Genomic DNA, 16,330 nt, shown 5'->3' on the forward strand with positions numbered 1-16,330 from the left:
CCAAAATCTTGCAAGCGAGCCGCTGGGTGAGTTGCAACGAGATGGAGCACTTGCTGAGTCATTTCCTGTAGTGCTGGAGCCACAGGTTGAAGCGTATGCGTCCTTTGAGACCCCCTTTGATATATAAGAGACGCTATACAGCTTACTTAAATGTTGTCGACTCAGTCACCTATTGCATCACTTCCTTTAGGGCTTCGGCCTCCTAATTGATCATTGTAGTAGGCTATAATTGAATGCCCTCTTTCATATATATACCTCCACCACTGGGACGTGGCAACAATTCTCCAAATCCATATGGGGAGGGGGGGGATGCTTGTGGACAGTAGGGGTTTACCCTAGACATAAATAGGAAGTAAAATCAGGAGAAGGAATGACCTCTCACAAATATTTATTGAATAAATTGTTTCAAATAACCCTCCCTCGTTAAATCAATGAGCTTGGTGTTTTGCTTTCAAAAAAAAGTTATAGAAGAAGTCTAAACTGCAGAAAATAAACACATCCAAGCTGCCTTTTAAGGATACCTTGGAATAACTGTCTATTTTTCAACCATCGGACCCTAGTTTACGACAAAAACAACCCAATTGACGGCACCTCCTTTGCCGCATGGTTTTTAGAGTTATTAGAGGGGGCGGTCGATAGCAACCACCATAGCAACCATGACGGTCAAGTGACTGGATTCAGCCCCGTTGAAAAAAATAGAATACCTCCCTACACACTCAGTAGTAGATTAATGATATTTAAATTATTATTATGACCATGAAGTCTTTATTTGCATGGGTTTACATTTCGTTGAATCGGAGAAACACTCCCATTCAGAATGCATTGGTTTACACTTCGTTCTTTGGAGCACGGTTATTTTTATTGATTTATTTATTTTCCGTTTTTGAGGAGTTGAGGATTTTTCTGCAATAATCCAAAATCCAATGGAAAACCCGTTGGCTTTTTGTCAAGGGAACCGAGGGCGACGCTCACTTCCGGGTTTGCCAACATACGTCATCCCTCTCCACCACTCTATACTGTAAAAACACATGTTCAAGTTGAATGATAATGCATGAATTTATTCTTTATTCTGCCATAGTAACACGGTAAATAAATGGCAAAAATAGGCTGAGAACGAATTCGTATTTACGATATTGTAGCGACCCTGGGACAATTAAATTGTTTTTGTGTTATGTGTTGCATTGTATTTCGTTGTCCGTTATGCCAGTTGTTCTGTGTGCATGTATTGTAATGTTCTTCTTGTCAATCAGTGTGAGGGCGAATCATTAGGTCAGCTGGGGGAGGGCCTTGGAAGAACACGAGGGTGGGGGCCTGCACATGAGTGAGACCGTGTTGGGGGTTGCCGGGGTAACCGGGGTTTGTTTTGGGTGGGATTTCTGCCGTTGGTTACGGGTTTCAGTGACCTGGTTTTGGTCCATTAAAAGTTCCTTCAATTACTAATGACTCGACATCGTTATGTCACCTGCGAGGTCATTACAATATGTTCAAGAAAACGTAATCACGGACAAAATACGTTTTTTAGACAAACGTAATTGAGAATGCCGAATAGTTCTCTGGGAACGTAATTTTGATGAGAAAGGGTTGCCCGCACATGTAGAGGGCCTCGTTCGCTCGTTTTGGATAAATTCCAATGGGTCGTAATCTGTGGCGGAACAAACCAACGTGGTCGTATTTTCCGAGAGGACAGGCTGATACTGGACATTGATTGGTTTGTAGGTGGGCGTGAGTCTGACGTCACCGTTCACCGGTATAGCCTTCATGAATGAATGAAGAAACGTGTGAACATAATTTCCTGCAGCTCAGTTCAGGCAGCCGCCCAGACAACGCACACTTCCCGCTTTGACCACAGCTATAGCCCTAGATAAAGAAATCAACAAAGCAACCCCCGCTCCTACAGTTACCCCGTCAGCAGTTAATTTCTCCTCTTGTGACATGTTGATATAACGTTGGACTATTAACATTACAATCAAACGTACGCTTCCCCGAGAGGTAGACCTATGCCTATATGCTGACAATAATGTGTTATCGAAATTTAACGTAGCCTATTAAGGATACGTTTCAATTAAATGTAGCCTGTAATCCAAGAGGTAGCTTAAATAAATAACAACAAAAATGTTGAGAACGAACCTATTTGCAATATGTTCAATAAGACGTAATCAGGGACAAAATAACGTTAAATTAAACGTTTCCCGAAAGGGAAATATGCCTTAATGACAATAATGTGCTATACGTTGACATTTAACATATTTGGAATGCGTTTCAACCAAACATAATCCTAGAGGTAAATGAATGGCAAAAAATAGGTTGACAACGAACGTATTTGCGATATGTTCAATAACACATATCCACAGCCAAGATACGTTTTTCAGACAAAATACGTTAAATGAAACGTTCCCTGAAAGGGAGATATGCCTTAATGACAATAATGTGCTATACGTTGACATTTAACCTATCTGGGATACTAATCCTAGAGGTTAATAAATGGCAAAACAATAGGCTGACAACGAACGTATTTGCGATATGTTCAATAAAACGTATTCACGGCCAAGATACATTTTTCAGACAAAATACGTTAAATGAAACGTTCCCTGAAAGGAAGATATGCCTTAATGACAATAATGTGCTATACGTTGACATTTAACCTATCTGGGATACGTTTCAACCAAACATAATCCTAGAGGTTAATGAATGGCAAAAAATAGGCTGAGGACGAACGTATTTGCAATACGTTCAATAAAACGTAATCGCGGACAAAATACGTTTTATGACAAACGTAATTGAGAATGCCGAATAGTTCTATGGGAACGTAATTTTGACGAGACAGGGTTGTTTCTGAAGCCTCTCGCTCCCCTCGCTCTCTCTCTCTCTCTCTGTCCCTCCCTCTCTCTCTTTCTCTCTCTCTCTCTCGTACCGTTTTGTGGAGCACGTTAATTGTCTGAGAACACTCCCATTCAGAATGCATTGGTTCACATTTCGTTCTGTGTAGCACGCAAAAAGTCGGACTATCGTGCTATGGAACACGCTTCAATAGATTAACGTTCGTGCGCATGAGCACGCAATCGCGTGATACCGGGTTGAATATATCCTATGCATCTCTAATAATTCTAAGCAATGAAAGCAAGTACACCTAACAGTTATTAAACTTAAAGGCAAAACTATGCAAAACAATTAGTCAATCAATATAATAAACAATCACAAAATATTCATCTAAATAATATAATATCTAAATCTGAGTCTAAATTACAGTATGGCAAAATGGCACTAACCGTAAAGATCAGTCAAGGCCCTTCACAAAATCCAGTCCAAATAAGATTGCAAAAATAAAGCCTTTCCAAAAATTCTAAAATATGGCCGAAAAAGACCCGCACAAAAACTCTCAAAGGAGGTATGATCCAAAAAGGAAATATCACACAACAATAAACTTACCCTTAATGAAATAAAATGGGTTTGAGAAGTCCAGACCAGAACAAAACACACCTACCTCCCTTTGTCCATTTACACGTGTTGGAATTTCCCTCCATTGCAATTCCCTGACTGTAGCTCACAAAGCATAAGCTGCAGTGCTTCTACAGGTTGTGTAGTGTATAACAGGAATAGTGAAATGTGCCTGTATAATGAAATGGACTTAACCATGCATGGATTATTGTTTCAATCGGATTTACATTTGTGTGTCACAACTTGGCAGGATACAGCACGGGAAATGTTTTAATTTAATGTGTTCATGCCTATGTCTTCCCTTGGCTGAACTTAGTTTTTATTGGAGATTATTTAGATATTGGCTGTGTTTTGTTCATAGTGTATCATTTATCAAGAAAGTGATGGCATATTATATCCAGATGTGGAAAAAGCAGCAAAAAACGTATTTGTTTTTGTAATGAAAAGTACATTCACAATCAACCTTTCAAGGAACAGTTTCTCTGTTCTATAAATTCAAAGAGGACCAACTGTAGACAGTGTGGTCCAGGTCCAGACACTGTGGACCTTTTCAACCACTCTCAATTTAAAACAGTCACTGAGTGCTGTTGCCATTAGTGAGGGAACCACCTGGACAGAGCAGCCCTCTGCGCACGTAAAATACTTGAAGAGAACATGAAGAAATATGTAGTTTGTTCTGGAGACGTTTGTCATCAATTGATTTAATTGAGTGAAATGGGCATAACAAATATGTACAATTCTATCTGTCCAGCTTGACAGCAGTTGACACCCTTATTTGTGTATACATTTGAATGGATGCTCTACTGTATACAGTGAAGCTCAATTTTGTTTGTTGGTTTTCATATCCTCAGAGATCTGCTGAGACGCACATGCCATGGTTTTAACAAGGCCCTTGTCTCACAAGATAATACCCCGGTGGGTGCCCAGATTGTATATGATGGCGAGAAGAGAAAACCATTGACAGTGACATCAGCCTTTTTCCACACCTTTGCAAAGGTAAGTACTTATGGCGTTTGTTGTTTATATATACTGATTGGCTATATATCCCTGAATACTTTAAGTGAAGACTTTTATAGCAAGTCATGTATTCATGTCATTAAAGGAAATGTCATTTGTCGTGACCTATTGCCCCACTTTGTGTCGGTGCGACACCTGGGTATAAGGAAGAATCAAATCCTTCAATGCATAAGGCTTTATAGTGTTTTATCTATAGCTTTATATAAGAGATATCCCTTCTAAACAAACACAATGGATCCCCATGAAATGGATATGTCTATTAGTTAGACTCCTTTACCCCATGGATGGTTAATCCTTTGTAAATGGGAACTTCTAAGATTATTTGTTCATAGAGTTACCTTTTTAGAGGAAACCTAATGAATCCACATTAAACGGGTGTGTTCATAAATTAGGTAATCTTTCTCCATGTAAGATTCACCAAAGCCCATAGCATCAATGTAGAAGAAGGAGAGCACTGTTCTTATATTACCTTAGGTGGAAATAACTTGCCAGAAATTTGGTCTAATTGTTTCTCTCACACACAGGGTATTTGTACATTTTCTGGCTTGGCAAAGTACAGTCCATACAAGGGCTTCCTAGATTACACATGGAATTCAATCAAAACTTTTTTGAAATTGAACATGAACATTTAACTCAAAAGCATGAACTGAAAGGAAAACATTTGGCAGGCTGAACATTCATAAAGGAATCATCTTGCGAGAGACTAGCACATCAACTTGAACATGAACGTTCAAAGGCAAACATTGACCACAAACAAACCTGTGCGCCAACACAGGACGCATCACGTTCATGTATCTACACACGTAGAATCTTCAGTTTCTGGGCTCTGACGTGTTTTCCGCCTTTCCAGATGTCTCGGTGGAAACACAAGGACATATCTCCCTGTGTGGAGAAGGCCTCTGGTTCCATTAATATAGAACGGCCTGGTAACTCCAGGGCCTTTGATCCGACACCCTCTCTTGGAAGTGGAGGGCTCGGAATCAAGGGCTTTCTGATTCCTGAAGCATTCTTGAAGCAATGTCTCAAGGGTACAGCGATTGCAGCCCTAGGGGCCGTATTTTCCCTCAGCTTTGATCGGCCCGTGCCTGAGGCCTTGGTCGGAGGAACGTCTTCCTCACTTTCTGAGCTTAAACCATCAGGACTTCATACATGCCTTCGGTAACGGGGGAGCCTGTGTTTGTTTTCTGATTTTGTCCAATAGAACAATCAGGATAGACCCCCCGCCTAATTTCGGCATTGTTTCCAAGGCAAGAACATACAGTAGTGAGCTCTCTCTAAGACTGTTGCTCTGTGCTTGTTGGAATCTCCAATGGAGAGTTATAACATTTTTTTGTTGGTCACCAGCGGGTTGGCTTGTTGGTTAATAGCGTTCACTAGCCTTTCGGCTAGTTGGATGACCGGTAGATTCATATCGTCCATTACTTAGACTTTCAAGTTAGATTGATAATTCATCCCTAGAGGATCATTTCTAGGACATTGCTTTTAGGGGGCAGCCAGATTTGAACTGGGGAACTCTTATTCTGCAGCGAAATCCTATGGCACTGAGCTACAAACCCTTTGCAATTCATTGAATTCCTATATGCCTAAATAAACGTTGTTATTGGTTAGACTTTAGACGTTAGATGGATAGATATAGTTTATAATACAACCCGAGATGTTACTTTCGTGGACATAATTTGTATGGCGAACCCAGAGTTGAACTGGGGACCTCTTGAGCTGCCTTGAAATGTTGTACTACTGAGCTACTAAGCCAAAAGATTGACTAATTCTTTCAGAATCTGAAACCTTGAGTATAATTTCTAGGATGTCAATTTCTCTGCCGCTAAGCTATATCCACATATTTTCTACCCTCGTTTCTCATGTTTCAATTTCACAGCAAGAATTCTAATTGCTTTCGAGATCTTTATTTTCTGTCATATCTCTTTTAAATTGTCCTTAAAGCCCTGTAGGTTAAAAATGCTAACTTTAATTTAATTACTTCATCAAAATAGCTTTGAACAGGAACAAACACTTTTTTATTGATGTGACCTAATGCCAAAATGGAGTCTTTACATTAAATCCATGACTTATATTTAAACTCTGTTGTTATTGTAACGTCTGTTTGTGAGCAGAGTAATCCATTCAGAAACAAAACCTGGGATACCTGCTCTGTTGTTGGCAATGGAGGGATTTTGTCCAACAGCACCTGTGGTGAGAGGATAGATTCCGCCCAGTTCGTCATCAGGTAGGAACTCCCAGACTATTTCCTTCCACATTGTGATGGTTGTTATTGTACTGAATCCCTCAGAATGCACAATGTTCACGATGCAGTTTGAGCTTCATCAAATACAAATTTGAACTGTGAGTGACAAGAGTGTGGACTTTCTCCCCGATGCAGGTGTAACCTACCTCCTGTGGAGAACAGCCATCTCAAGGATGTAGGCAAAAAGACAAACCTTGTGACGGCAAATCCAAGCATCTTGCTTGAGAAGTAATGGCTACTGCATTGTGTACCACCAATATGACTTTGACACAGGGAGGGCTTATACTTCATTTATTTCTCTAACAACCCACCCTCTGCTCACCCTCAGATTTAGGGGTCTACAGGAGCACAGACGTCCCTTCATGGAGAGCATGCATCGCTACAATGACTCTCTGATGCTCCTGCCGGCATTCTCATACTCCCGCAACACTGCAGTGTCCCTTCGTGCGCTCTACACCATCGAGGACTTTGAGAGCCCAATCAGGCCGGTGTTCCTCAACCCAGAGTACGTTCGGAACCTGCACAGCTTCTGGCGCTCCAAAGGCCTCCGGAGCATGCGTCTGAGCTCTGGCTTGATGGTGGCCAGCCTGGCGCTGGAACTTTGCACCAATGTACACCTATATGGGTTCTGGCCCTTTGACCAACACCCGCTATTACACCAACCACTCAATAACCACTACTATGACAACAGAAAGAGTAAGAAGAAGGTTCATGCAATGCCTGCCGAGTTTGACTATTTGTTGAGGTTACATGAGCAGGGTGTACTGAAAATACACCTGGGGGATTGTCGGCCATCCAGCCGGTAGGCAGCCCTGCAACTGAATACACTGGATCATGTTCTTGTCTTTAGCTGATGTCTTGACTCTATTATTCTCAAAGATTGCAATATGTGTGGTGAAAACAGTGAGGCATGATGTTTAATTTAATTTATTTATTCTGTATCGATGCAAAGCCACCACAAATATATGATACGATAAACTTGGAATGCAATGCACTGAACATGCACTGTTTGCACAGATGAAATTATACAAAAGTAGTTTTTTTTCTATTAACATTATGCATAGTAATGATTTTAAACTATATATTTATATAGAAATTGGTGATAATAAAATATGTATATATATATATATATATATATATATATATAACTATAATTTTTTATTAATTTGACTTCTTGGATGGAGATTGTTTAGATTTGGTAAATATGAAGCCATTTTAGTGCCTTATGTAAACAATGTATTTTTCTTTTAACTGAATTAACTGAACTGATTTTGACTATATCAACAAAATATTGATTTTGTCTATCACATGAGTAGAAAAATATACAATTGAATACATAGGTGTTCAAAACACAAATTTTTAATATGTTGTTTATGTTAAACATACAGTTTGATTTCCTGTATGAAAGGACACATTTTTCCCTACGAAATTCTGAAAAATAAACTATATATTTACTGAATTGATCCATCTTGAACTGAAGGTAATGCTAAATAACATAGATGCAAATGAAATGGAACCAGCCGGCCAACATAGGCTGAAGATTCACTCATAAATGTTCACAATTTTTTTTGCCATGATCAATATTCCCTTCAAATGATAGCCTTGGTAACAATAAACAAAGTAAAATGTGTGAAAATAAAATATCTATATATGTATGTACAGTATATATATACACAGTATATGGTTTTTATCAGTGAGATATTCATGGAGAATATATTTTGTATTTATGACATTGAATTTTATTGTTGCAGAAACAGTTTTTGTGAGTCTCAAACAGATTTTTATAGTGATACTTACTGAAGTCATGTTCTTACTGAGATCAATAAGAATTACAAGTGATGTTTAAAAAAAAATCATTGAAGACTTTTGCAGCCAATATTGACATTGTGTCAATGAATATGAACTCAATTTTCTAAGACATTGGTGATAAAAAAAAAATACAAAGCTGATGAGTACATTCCTTGTTTTATTCCGCAAATGGTCATAAGCAAAAATATGATTTTGCATTTTTCCTGAATTACCAGTATCTACCGCTGGGTGTCAGTGTTTCCAAGCTTAACCCTTATAAGGTGTTCGGGTCTGTGGGACCCGTTTTCAGTTTTTAGCTTTATAAAAGTGATACAAATAATTATTTTTTTGAACTAAGATTCATTGGCTTTGGCTCATTTTCTGTGAGGAACATGAATCAGACAACATTTTCAATGACCCCCCCCCCCTGTATACCCCCCCATCACATTTATATTACACACAGGGTGTTCGGGTCCAGTGGACCCGGAGCTAGTTTAAGTTTGGAAATCATTCATAGGTTCTGTGCACCCTCATTTTCCCTTCCTCGTGTGTGTGTGTGTGTGTGTGTGTGTGTGTGTGTGTGTGTGTGTGTGTGTGTGTGTGTGTGTGTGTGTGTGTGTGTGTGTGTGTGTGTGTGTGTGTGTGAGAGAGAGAGAGAGAGAAGGAAAGAGTAAAGCAGGTGAATGGGCCCTTGGTGTGAGCACCCACAATGTGCACCCACTGTTCCCGCACAAGGATGCAAAATTGGAGCACCCAACACTATCTACACCCATATTCCCACACATTTCACCCTCTGTCTTGCGGGAACCAAGCTTGGGGACCTGACACTATAAAAAAGCTCTGTCAGCGTGGTTCCATACCACAACTGATCAAGATGGCAAAGCGATTCTCTGTTCAGTCTGCCTTACAGTTGATATTTGAAGAGACAGAGGGTTTTGATGGTGATGCAGAGGAAATAGTTTCAGAAAGTGAGGATAACATTTCTGAGTCTGACACCGAGTTTGAAGAGGAGGATGAGCCAGCTCCGAAACGTAAAAGAGCCTCAGAGTAGTATATACTATGCAGTGGCGTATCCAGGACATTTTTACTGGGGTGGCCAAGATGGGACACAAAGCTAGTCTGGGGTGGCCATGGCATAGCGAAGTTTAATACATACACGTACGCAGCCAACTGCGGTTCGAATCCCGGTCCTTTGCTGCATGTTGCATCCCCTCTCTCTCCCATGATTTCCTGTCTCATAACTGTCAAATAAAGGTGTCTATGCTGGTGAAATTACTTTTTTTTAAAGTCATTTTTTAAATTCCATTTCCACCTATCACAGTCCTCAAGTATATCTGGTTATTTTAACATGTCTATTTTTAATCAGTAATTATGTTCAGAATAGGGTACACATTTTCTAAGAGCCATTTCCTTATAGTGGATTAAAGTCCTCATCTCTTCACAAGTTAAATTAGAGTAGCAAAATTTAGAGTTAAATTAGAGTAGTAAAATATATAATAACATTAATCAGCTCATCATCTGTGTCACCTGTATTGTTACCTGTGTTTGCTTTACTAATTGAGGCGCCATCTTGTGGTTACATAAAACACAGCAATCCAGGCAACAGAACAAACCAAAATGCTTTAAGATAGACCTTATTAAAAAGTGTATCTGTAAGCAAAGGATAAATTAAGCTTGTAAGGAAAAAACAGAAATATTTGTTGTTCTTTACATGCTTAGTTTATGTTATTTAGCTTAGATCTAATTTGTTGGAGATACTGGAATTCGATTTTTTTGGTTTGTTCTTTGCTTTGGTGTGTTTTTATTTAACCACAAGATGGCACCTAAATTAGTAAAGCAAACATAGGTAACAATACAGGTGACACAGAGGATGGCCTGATGACTGAATAATGTTATTCTATAATCTATAGGATGCCTTGTGATGTATGAAAATGTGCAAAAAGTGGGTTTTCAACCCAGACAGTATTCATGTCCAGGGCCCTGATGAAGGTATAAACGTTGGCTTTGATTCAACATAAATTATGAAGTTTATTTAAATCAAACAGTTAAGCCTTAGAATCACAAATTAACTTGATAAATATACAAACAATTGTAACATAAACCAAACAAATCTTAACTCCAAAGTATACTATAAAGTAATGTTATGTAAACCTTCAAACTCTCATGAACAATAGAGGATTCTAATAATAGTAACAAAGTGCAATAGAGGTAGCTAGTTCTTGCTTTTGCTCATTCTCCTGCTACAAAATGCTTTCACATAGGCCATAAGACCACAAGACAAGACTTAAAGTCCAATGCAATGCCACCAGACCAAATATAACTTGGAACCCCTTAAATAACAGCTTTGACTCCATTAAAATGTCAAAAAGGAAGGAGGTGTCAACAATGTGCCTAATTATGTCTATTTATAGGATCTACAAAGGTTTATTTTTACATAACTACCACTCTTACAACTCACTTTTAATAACACAATTAACACATATTGCATCTCAAGCATTTGTGGCATTTGAATGCAACAAATAAGACACAGCTTGTTCTTGTGTTATAGCTACTTAAATCTAGACTGTCACACTATGTTTCACACTGGTTGGCCAAAAATATAACATTAGCTCTATTGAACACACACATCTGCAAAAAACACCATCAGTCTTCAGTCCAGAAAACATCTTTTCATATTTCATGGCGGTATCCAAAACACTAACGTTACATGCTTAACTTGGTTTGCAGGCTGCTAAGCTAGTGCAGTGTAGTTCGTCTTTTAGCTGCTACTTAGTGCTGGATAAAGTTTTCCTACACATTCAGAGGGAACTACGATATAACTAAACATTAAATTACCATACCTCTCAACGACAGATTTCAGCGTCTTTATCGTTTTTATATTGTTCACGTTGTCACTGTGACCGTTGTCGTCCTCCTGTTTTACGGACCAGCAGCATGTGCAGCGCGCTCATCTCATGATGAGCTAAATGTCTGCCGAGCAGAAATCAGCTCTCACAGCCTCAGTACGACCATTACTGTGTTAGTTAAAAATGTAAAACTGACCCTAAATCAGTTGATCAGCTGTCATCATTGATTGACAGTATTTCTCTTATTTCTTGTGTTGACGAACTTGACCAACTACCTATCAGATCTGGGGTGGCCACAGGGGTGGCCAATGAGCTTTCAGGGGTGGCCCTGGCCACCCCAGGCCACCCCCTAGAATCGCCACTGATACTATGTCCCCTAGGGGTCAATTCCTATCTGAACTCACTTCCGGTTGGGGAGGGGGTGGGGGTGGAGGGGGCATCCCTATTCACAGGGCCACTTCCTGTTTATGTTTTATGACGGGTCATAAACCATAAGCCCTTTGTGTAGGGATGCCCCGTGTAATGCCAGTGGTGAACCTGTAGGGGTCGCTGGGGTGCGGGATCTGTATAGTCAGAGGTGTGATTAGTGTATGCGTGTGTGTGTGTGTGTGTGTGTGTGTGTGTGTGTGTGTGTGTGTGTGTGTGTGTGTGTGTGTGTGTGTGTGTGTGTGTGTGTGTGTGTGTGTTAGGGATATGCGAGGCCGAAGCGTCTGGTCTGTAGGGGATGCTAGTCGAATGATCACTGTGTTGTTGGAAGGACGGCCAGTCGTCTATGCGGATTGCGGGGTGAGGCCCTTGTTGGAGGAAGTGGGCATACATACGAGGCCATAGAGAGTGTGAGGTGGGACACTGCCAATAGGTGGATCGTCACGTGCTGTTTGAAGTACCCTCGGCACTATAGGTAGATTGATTTGGAGGGAGTGTGTGTGTGTGTGTGTGTGTGTGTGTGTGTGTGTGTGTGTGTGTGTGTGTGTGTGTGTGTGTGTGAGTCAACAGATGTTTCATGGGCTATGATTATATTAACATTATGTGGACAGCAGCATCATTATATGGTACAATTCTTATAACATATGTACTTGTAAGTAGTGCAGGATAAAAGTGTCATTCAATGCCAATGAAAACTGAGGTGTGTATAATTCGGTGCCTTAATGGCTGGGGGAGATGCAAAGCCTCGATTGTCACACATAGGCTTGACGTCCACCCCGTCCCCTATGTTGATTATGGGGTGAGTCGTTGGCACTGGGAGACACGTGCTGTTTGAAGTACCCCCATCAATCATATGCAGATTGAATTTGGAGGGAGTGTGTGTGTGTGTGTGTGTGTGTGTGTGTGTGTGTGTGTGTGTGTGTGTGTGTGTGTGTGTGTGTGTGTGTGTGTGTATGTGTGTGTTTGTGTGTGACGTAATAATGTGTTTTTTAATCTATCCTACTATTTTACGAAACCGGCAGATACATTTATATATAGTGATGGGGGTACCGATAACATGTCCGTAATCATCCTTATATATACTATATATATATATATATATATAAATATTTATAGGTATATTTATATTAGGGTTAAAAGTCGGGGGGTCCACCGATGGTAGAACTATCATAGTGAAGATACGGACTGTGGTTCACATTGACAATATATTAGGTGATATCATGATGCTATTAACCGATATTTTAGTAATTTTCATCTAATATAGGGTATTTGGATTAACTTTACTTTACAAGTCTGTCTTGATGCAATGAGCGGGTGTAGCCCTTAGGTACCTACGTATGTGTGGGACCAGTACCTATTGGTCAGGAGTCTATGACGTCGGGGCCTAGGTGCGAATGTCTACAGATGGGCGTCTATCATGTATAAATATGCGGGTCGATTGATACGGATGAGTACAGCCTCTGACCCGGACGTTAGACACGCTATTCTAAGATAGTAAACGCGTCGTAGTGGTTGGAAGAAAAAAAAAAACATCGAGCCGTCCTGCACTACTATGCCGACTGACTGTAAGTATTCATATGAGTGTATTATGATTATATTATGACTATGTCTATGTGAATCAGCTGTTTATATCTGACTGAATCAGTGATTACTCCACAGCGATTCGCGGTGCTGGCGGTGAGAGCGTGAAACATCAGCTGGGTCCACGTGGAAGTATGTTTGTTTTTTTTATAGTAGCGTATAATATATAGTTCCATAACACTCTCTCTATCATTAATATTATTAGTTATGGTATATTCATGTAGAACAACGATTAAATTTGTGTTTTCCCAATGTGTAACAGGTTTGAATGATATTCGGCTCAACATTCAAAGAACGATTCTAGCCGACCAGACTAATGTGGTGACAAGCGGTAGTATTGGTAAGTTGTTAATACGCCCAGCTATTAGTATATCTATAGGTGTATTACCAAAATAAATTATCTATTTATTTAGTATCTAAAACAACCAAACCTAACCCATGATTACTTTTGTATTTTTTTTTTGATCCACGTTTAGTACCTATCGCAGCCGCTGTGAAACAGCGAACCCCCGGACCAAGTCGACTATCCAAGAAGAATTTGAAAAGACCGGCGGGGATAGTGGTGGCTATACCCTGCTCACCGCTGACCATAGATCAGCCACAAATTCTGTATAAAAAGGCTCGCAAGGACACCGCACCTAGTGTTTTAGCTCCGGAGAATTTTAACCAGGTTATCCAGGCAGTCATAAACCCGCAAATCGCGCAACATGGGGCTGTATGGTCTAATTCCAAACACCAAGTGATCGGGGCAGTCGAGGTGCATGTGCCTGCGGAGACCGTCACAGTGCAACCGGATGGGACCATACAACACGGTAGGAAATTAATGAAAAAAAAAAAAAGTATGTATATATTCTATAGAGTGTAATGATTATGATGGGATTGATACTGATTTATTTTCTTTTTTTCTATTACAAACAGTCCATGGAGATCCCCAGTGTGCGCCACTACCAGTGCTGACCGCCAATGATTTGGCTGGTCTTGACGACCTCTCGTCCTGGACTTCATCGCTGCTGGATCATATCGACTTCACTCCAGCTCAGTGGATCGACTCTCCTGCTACATCCTTAGGGGCTACCACCAGTGCAGAGCCTGTGCAACACCACCAGCCTGCAGATCCTGCATCTGGATCCCTACACGCCATTCAAGACCCTAGCAGCGACCCCCCGTGCATCGTGAGTCTCAGCACTCATGAGGTAGCGGTGCCGCTACTACCAGCCGACCCCGCAATTGCTGTTGATGAACACCATGTGGGGGTGCAATGTGTTAACTGGCGTAAAGAATTTGCTGATAAATTAGCCTTGGTAACTGCGGCGGTGGATGTAAACTCCTTAACCATTGCTCGTCAGAGTAAACTGGGTGTGTTGGCTGGTAAACGTGATGACCGTAGATATCAGGATCTCGAAGAGCAGACAAAGCAGTCCTTCATAGCCATCAGGGCCGAGATTGCGCGTGATCGTATAACTGGTGAATCCCCAAACACTGAGACGTGTAATGGTCGTGCTATCGTTGCCCTTCAGCGTAAGCATTTGGATGCCGAGGCAGCTGTGCGTGTCAACACGCAGGGTATAGAGAGAATTAACGTGCAAGAGGGGTTAAGAGCTGCTAAAACCGCTCGAAAATTCTGGTTAATGCAATCTGCTTAAGTATCGGGCAATGAGTACCGAGATGTCTGTGATGAATGACACACTAGCAAAGCTTACGATGGATGCTATTATTTGATTTGTGTTTTTGTTTTTTAATGTTTTTTTCGTTTATTTCGTGGAGAGGGTGTTTTTTTTTTTGTTTTAAACTGCATGTAATAAAACTTTTTTTCTTTTAATACCTGACTAATTAACTTTTTATTTTTTTATTATTATTTATATATATATATATATATTATTTATATTTTTTATCTATTGGCATAAAAAACTATAGCTGTACACTATGCATAACGCCATTAGCCCTAGAAAAAGGAAATTCAAATCTATAGACGTAATCCCAAGAGACGGCGTAGATCTGATAGTGGGGGTAGCATTATGGATTTAGAACTTGAAGAGATGGCAATGAGGTATGACGCAACCGGCGATACGTCTCATTTGTCGGTCGTAGGACATGTGGGGGGTGGGCACATGTATGCAGAAGGTTGTTTACACATGCGGGAAATATGTGTTGGCATAGATAGAACTAGGCGTGTGTTAATTGCAGCTGATGCATGGGGCCATAGCATGGCTAATGCTCTATATCAGGCAGCACAGATAAATGTTTCGAACGAGCCAGGTCTAGATGACATGGAGGAGGGGCTAGAGGCGTCAGGAGATTTAGACACAAGGGGTGTGTTGTATGCGGGGGCAAACACACGAGATGTACTTAACGCTGTTGGTGGGTGGTTGGATAGTGCACAAGAGAGTCTATACATATCATCGCAGATCGATGTATTGCATGGGTCGCAATGTGATGAAGGGGTTGGCGAGGGTTTTCAGGACCCCACGGCTGTGGCAGGGGTCCCTATAGAGTCGAATATACAGGTCGGTGGTGGTGGTGGCGTGGGGGGTAGTGGCGGTGGTGGTGTGGTGGGTGGAGGTGCTGGTGGTGTGGGGGGTGGCGGTGATGGTGATGATGTTGAGGGTGATGGCTGTGGTGACGGTGATGGTGGTGCTGTTGATGATGATGGCTGTGGTGACGGTGATGGTGGTGCTGTTGATGATGATGGCTGTGGTGACGGTGATGGTGGTGCTGTTGATGATGATGGTACACCTGCGCCTGCTGTAACGGGGGAAGATAATGACGAGTTGCATACTAGATTATTTCCCCATTTTAACGGCTTTCAGGTTAGACAGTCCATTGATCTGAGAAGTATATCCCTTGCAAATTTACAGGAGGTCCCTGATTTGATCAAGGAGAGGCTGTCGGGCGTCATAACAAGCTGCTCACAAAGTGCAGCCGATGGTAGTGTCTTAAACGTGGTGCTGAGAGGCCCTTCATTGGCCTCTGATGTACAGGCTGTGCTCGTATCGGG

General features: G+C 40.9%; 2 protein-coding genes and 1 long non-coding RNA gene across 4 annotated transcripts in view; all 3 read left to right on the forward strand.

Moving 5' to 3' along the window:
* Positions 1–8,649, forward strand: part of st8sia6 (ST8 alpha-N-acetyl-neuraminide alpha-2,8-sialyltransferase 6) — a 35,079-nt gene extending 26,430 nt beyond the window's left edge. For both annotated transcript variants that reach the window (XM_060073063.1, XM_060073055.1), the window contains exons 4-7: positions 4,287–4,431; positions 6,564–6,676; positions 6,830–6,922; positions 7,023–8,649. In XM_060073063.1, the coding sequence (XP_059929046.1) occupies positions 4,287–4,431; positions 6,564–6,676; positions 6,830–6,922; positions 7,023–7,500 (829 nt within the window). In that variant the 3' untranslated portion in view covers positions 7,501–8,649. The remainder of the gene's footprint in view (positions 1–4,286; positions 4,432–6,563; positions 6,677–6,829; positions 6,923–7,022) is intronic.
* Positions 1–16,330, forward strand: part of LOC132473226 (uncharacterized) — a 110,583-nt gene that overhangs the window by 39,201 nt on the left and 55,052 nt on the right. The window lies entirely within an intron of this gene.
* On the forward strand, positions 12,549–14,978 carry LOC132474129 (uncharacterized). The gene is made up of 5 exons (XM_060074661.1): positions 12,549–12,553; positions 13,400–13,467; positions 13,598–13,675; positions 13,812–14,147; positions 14,254–14,978. Exons 1-5 carry the CDS (start codon positions 12,549–12,551, stop codon positions 14,976–14,978), a joined length of 1,212 nt encoding a protein of 403 aa, XP_059930644.1.

This window comes from Gadus macrocephalus, chromosome 2 (genome assembly GCF_031168955.1).
Source record: "Gadus macrocephalus chromosome 2, ASM3116895v1".
Lineage (NCBI taxonomy): Eukaryota > Metazoa > Chordata > Actinopteri > Gadiformes > Gadidae > Gadus > Gadus macrocephalus.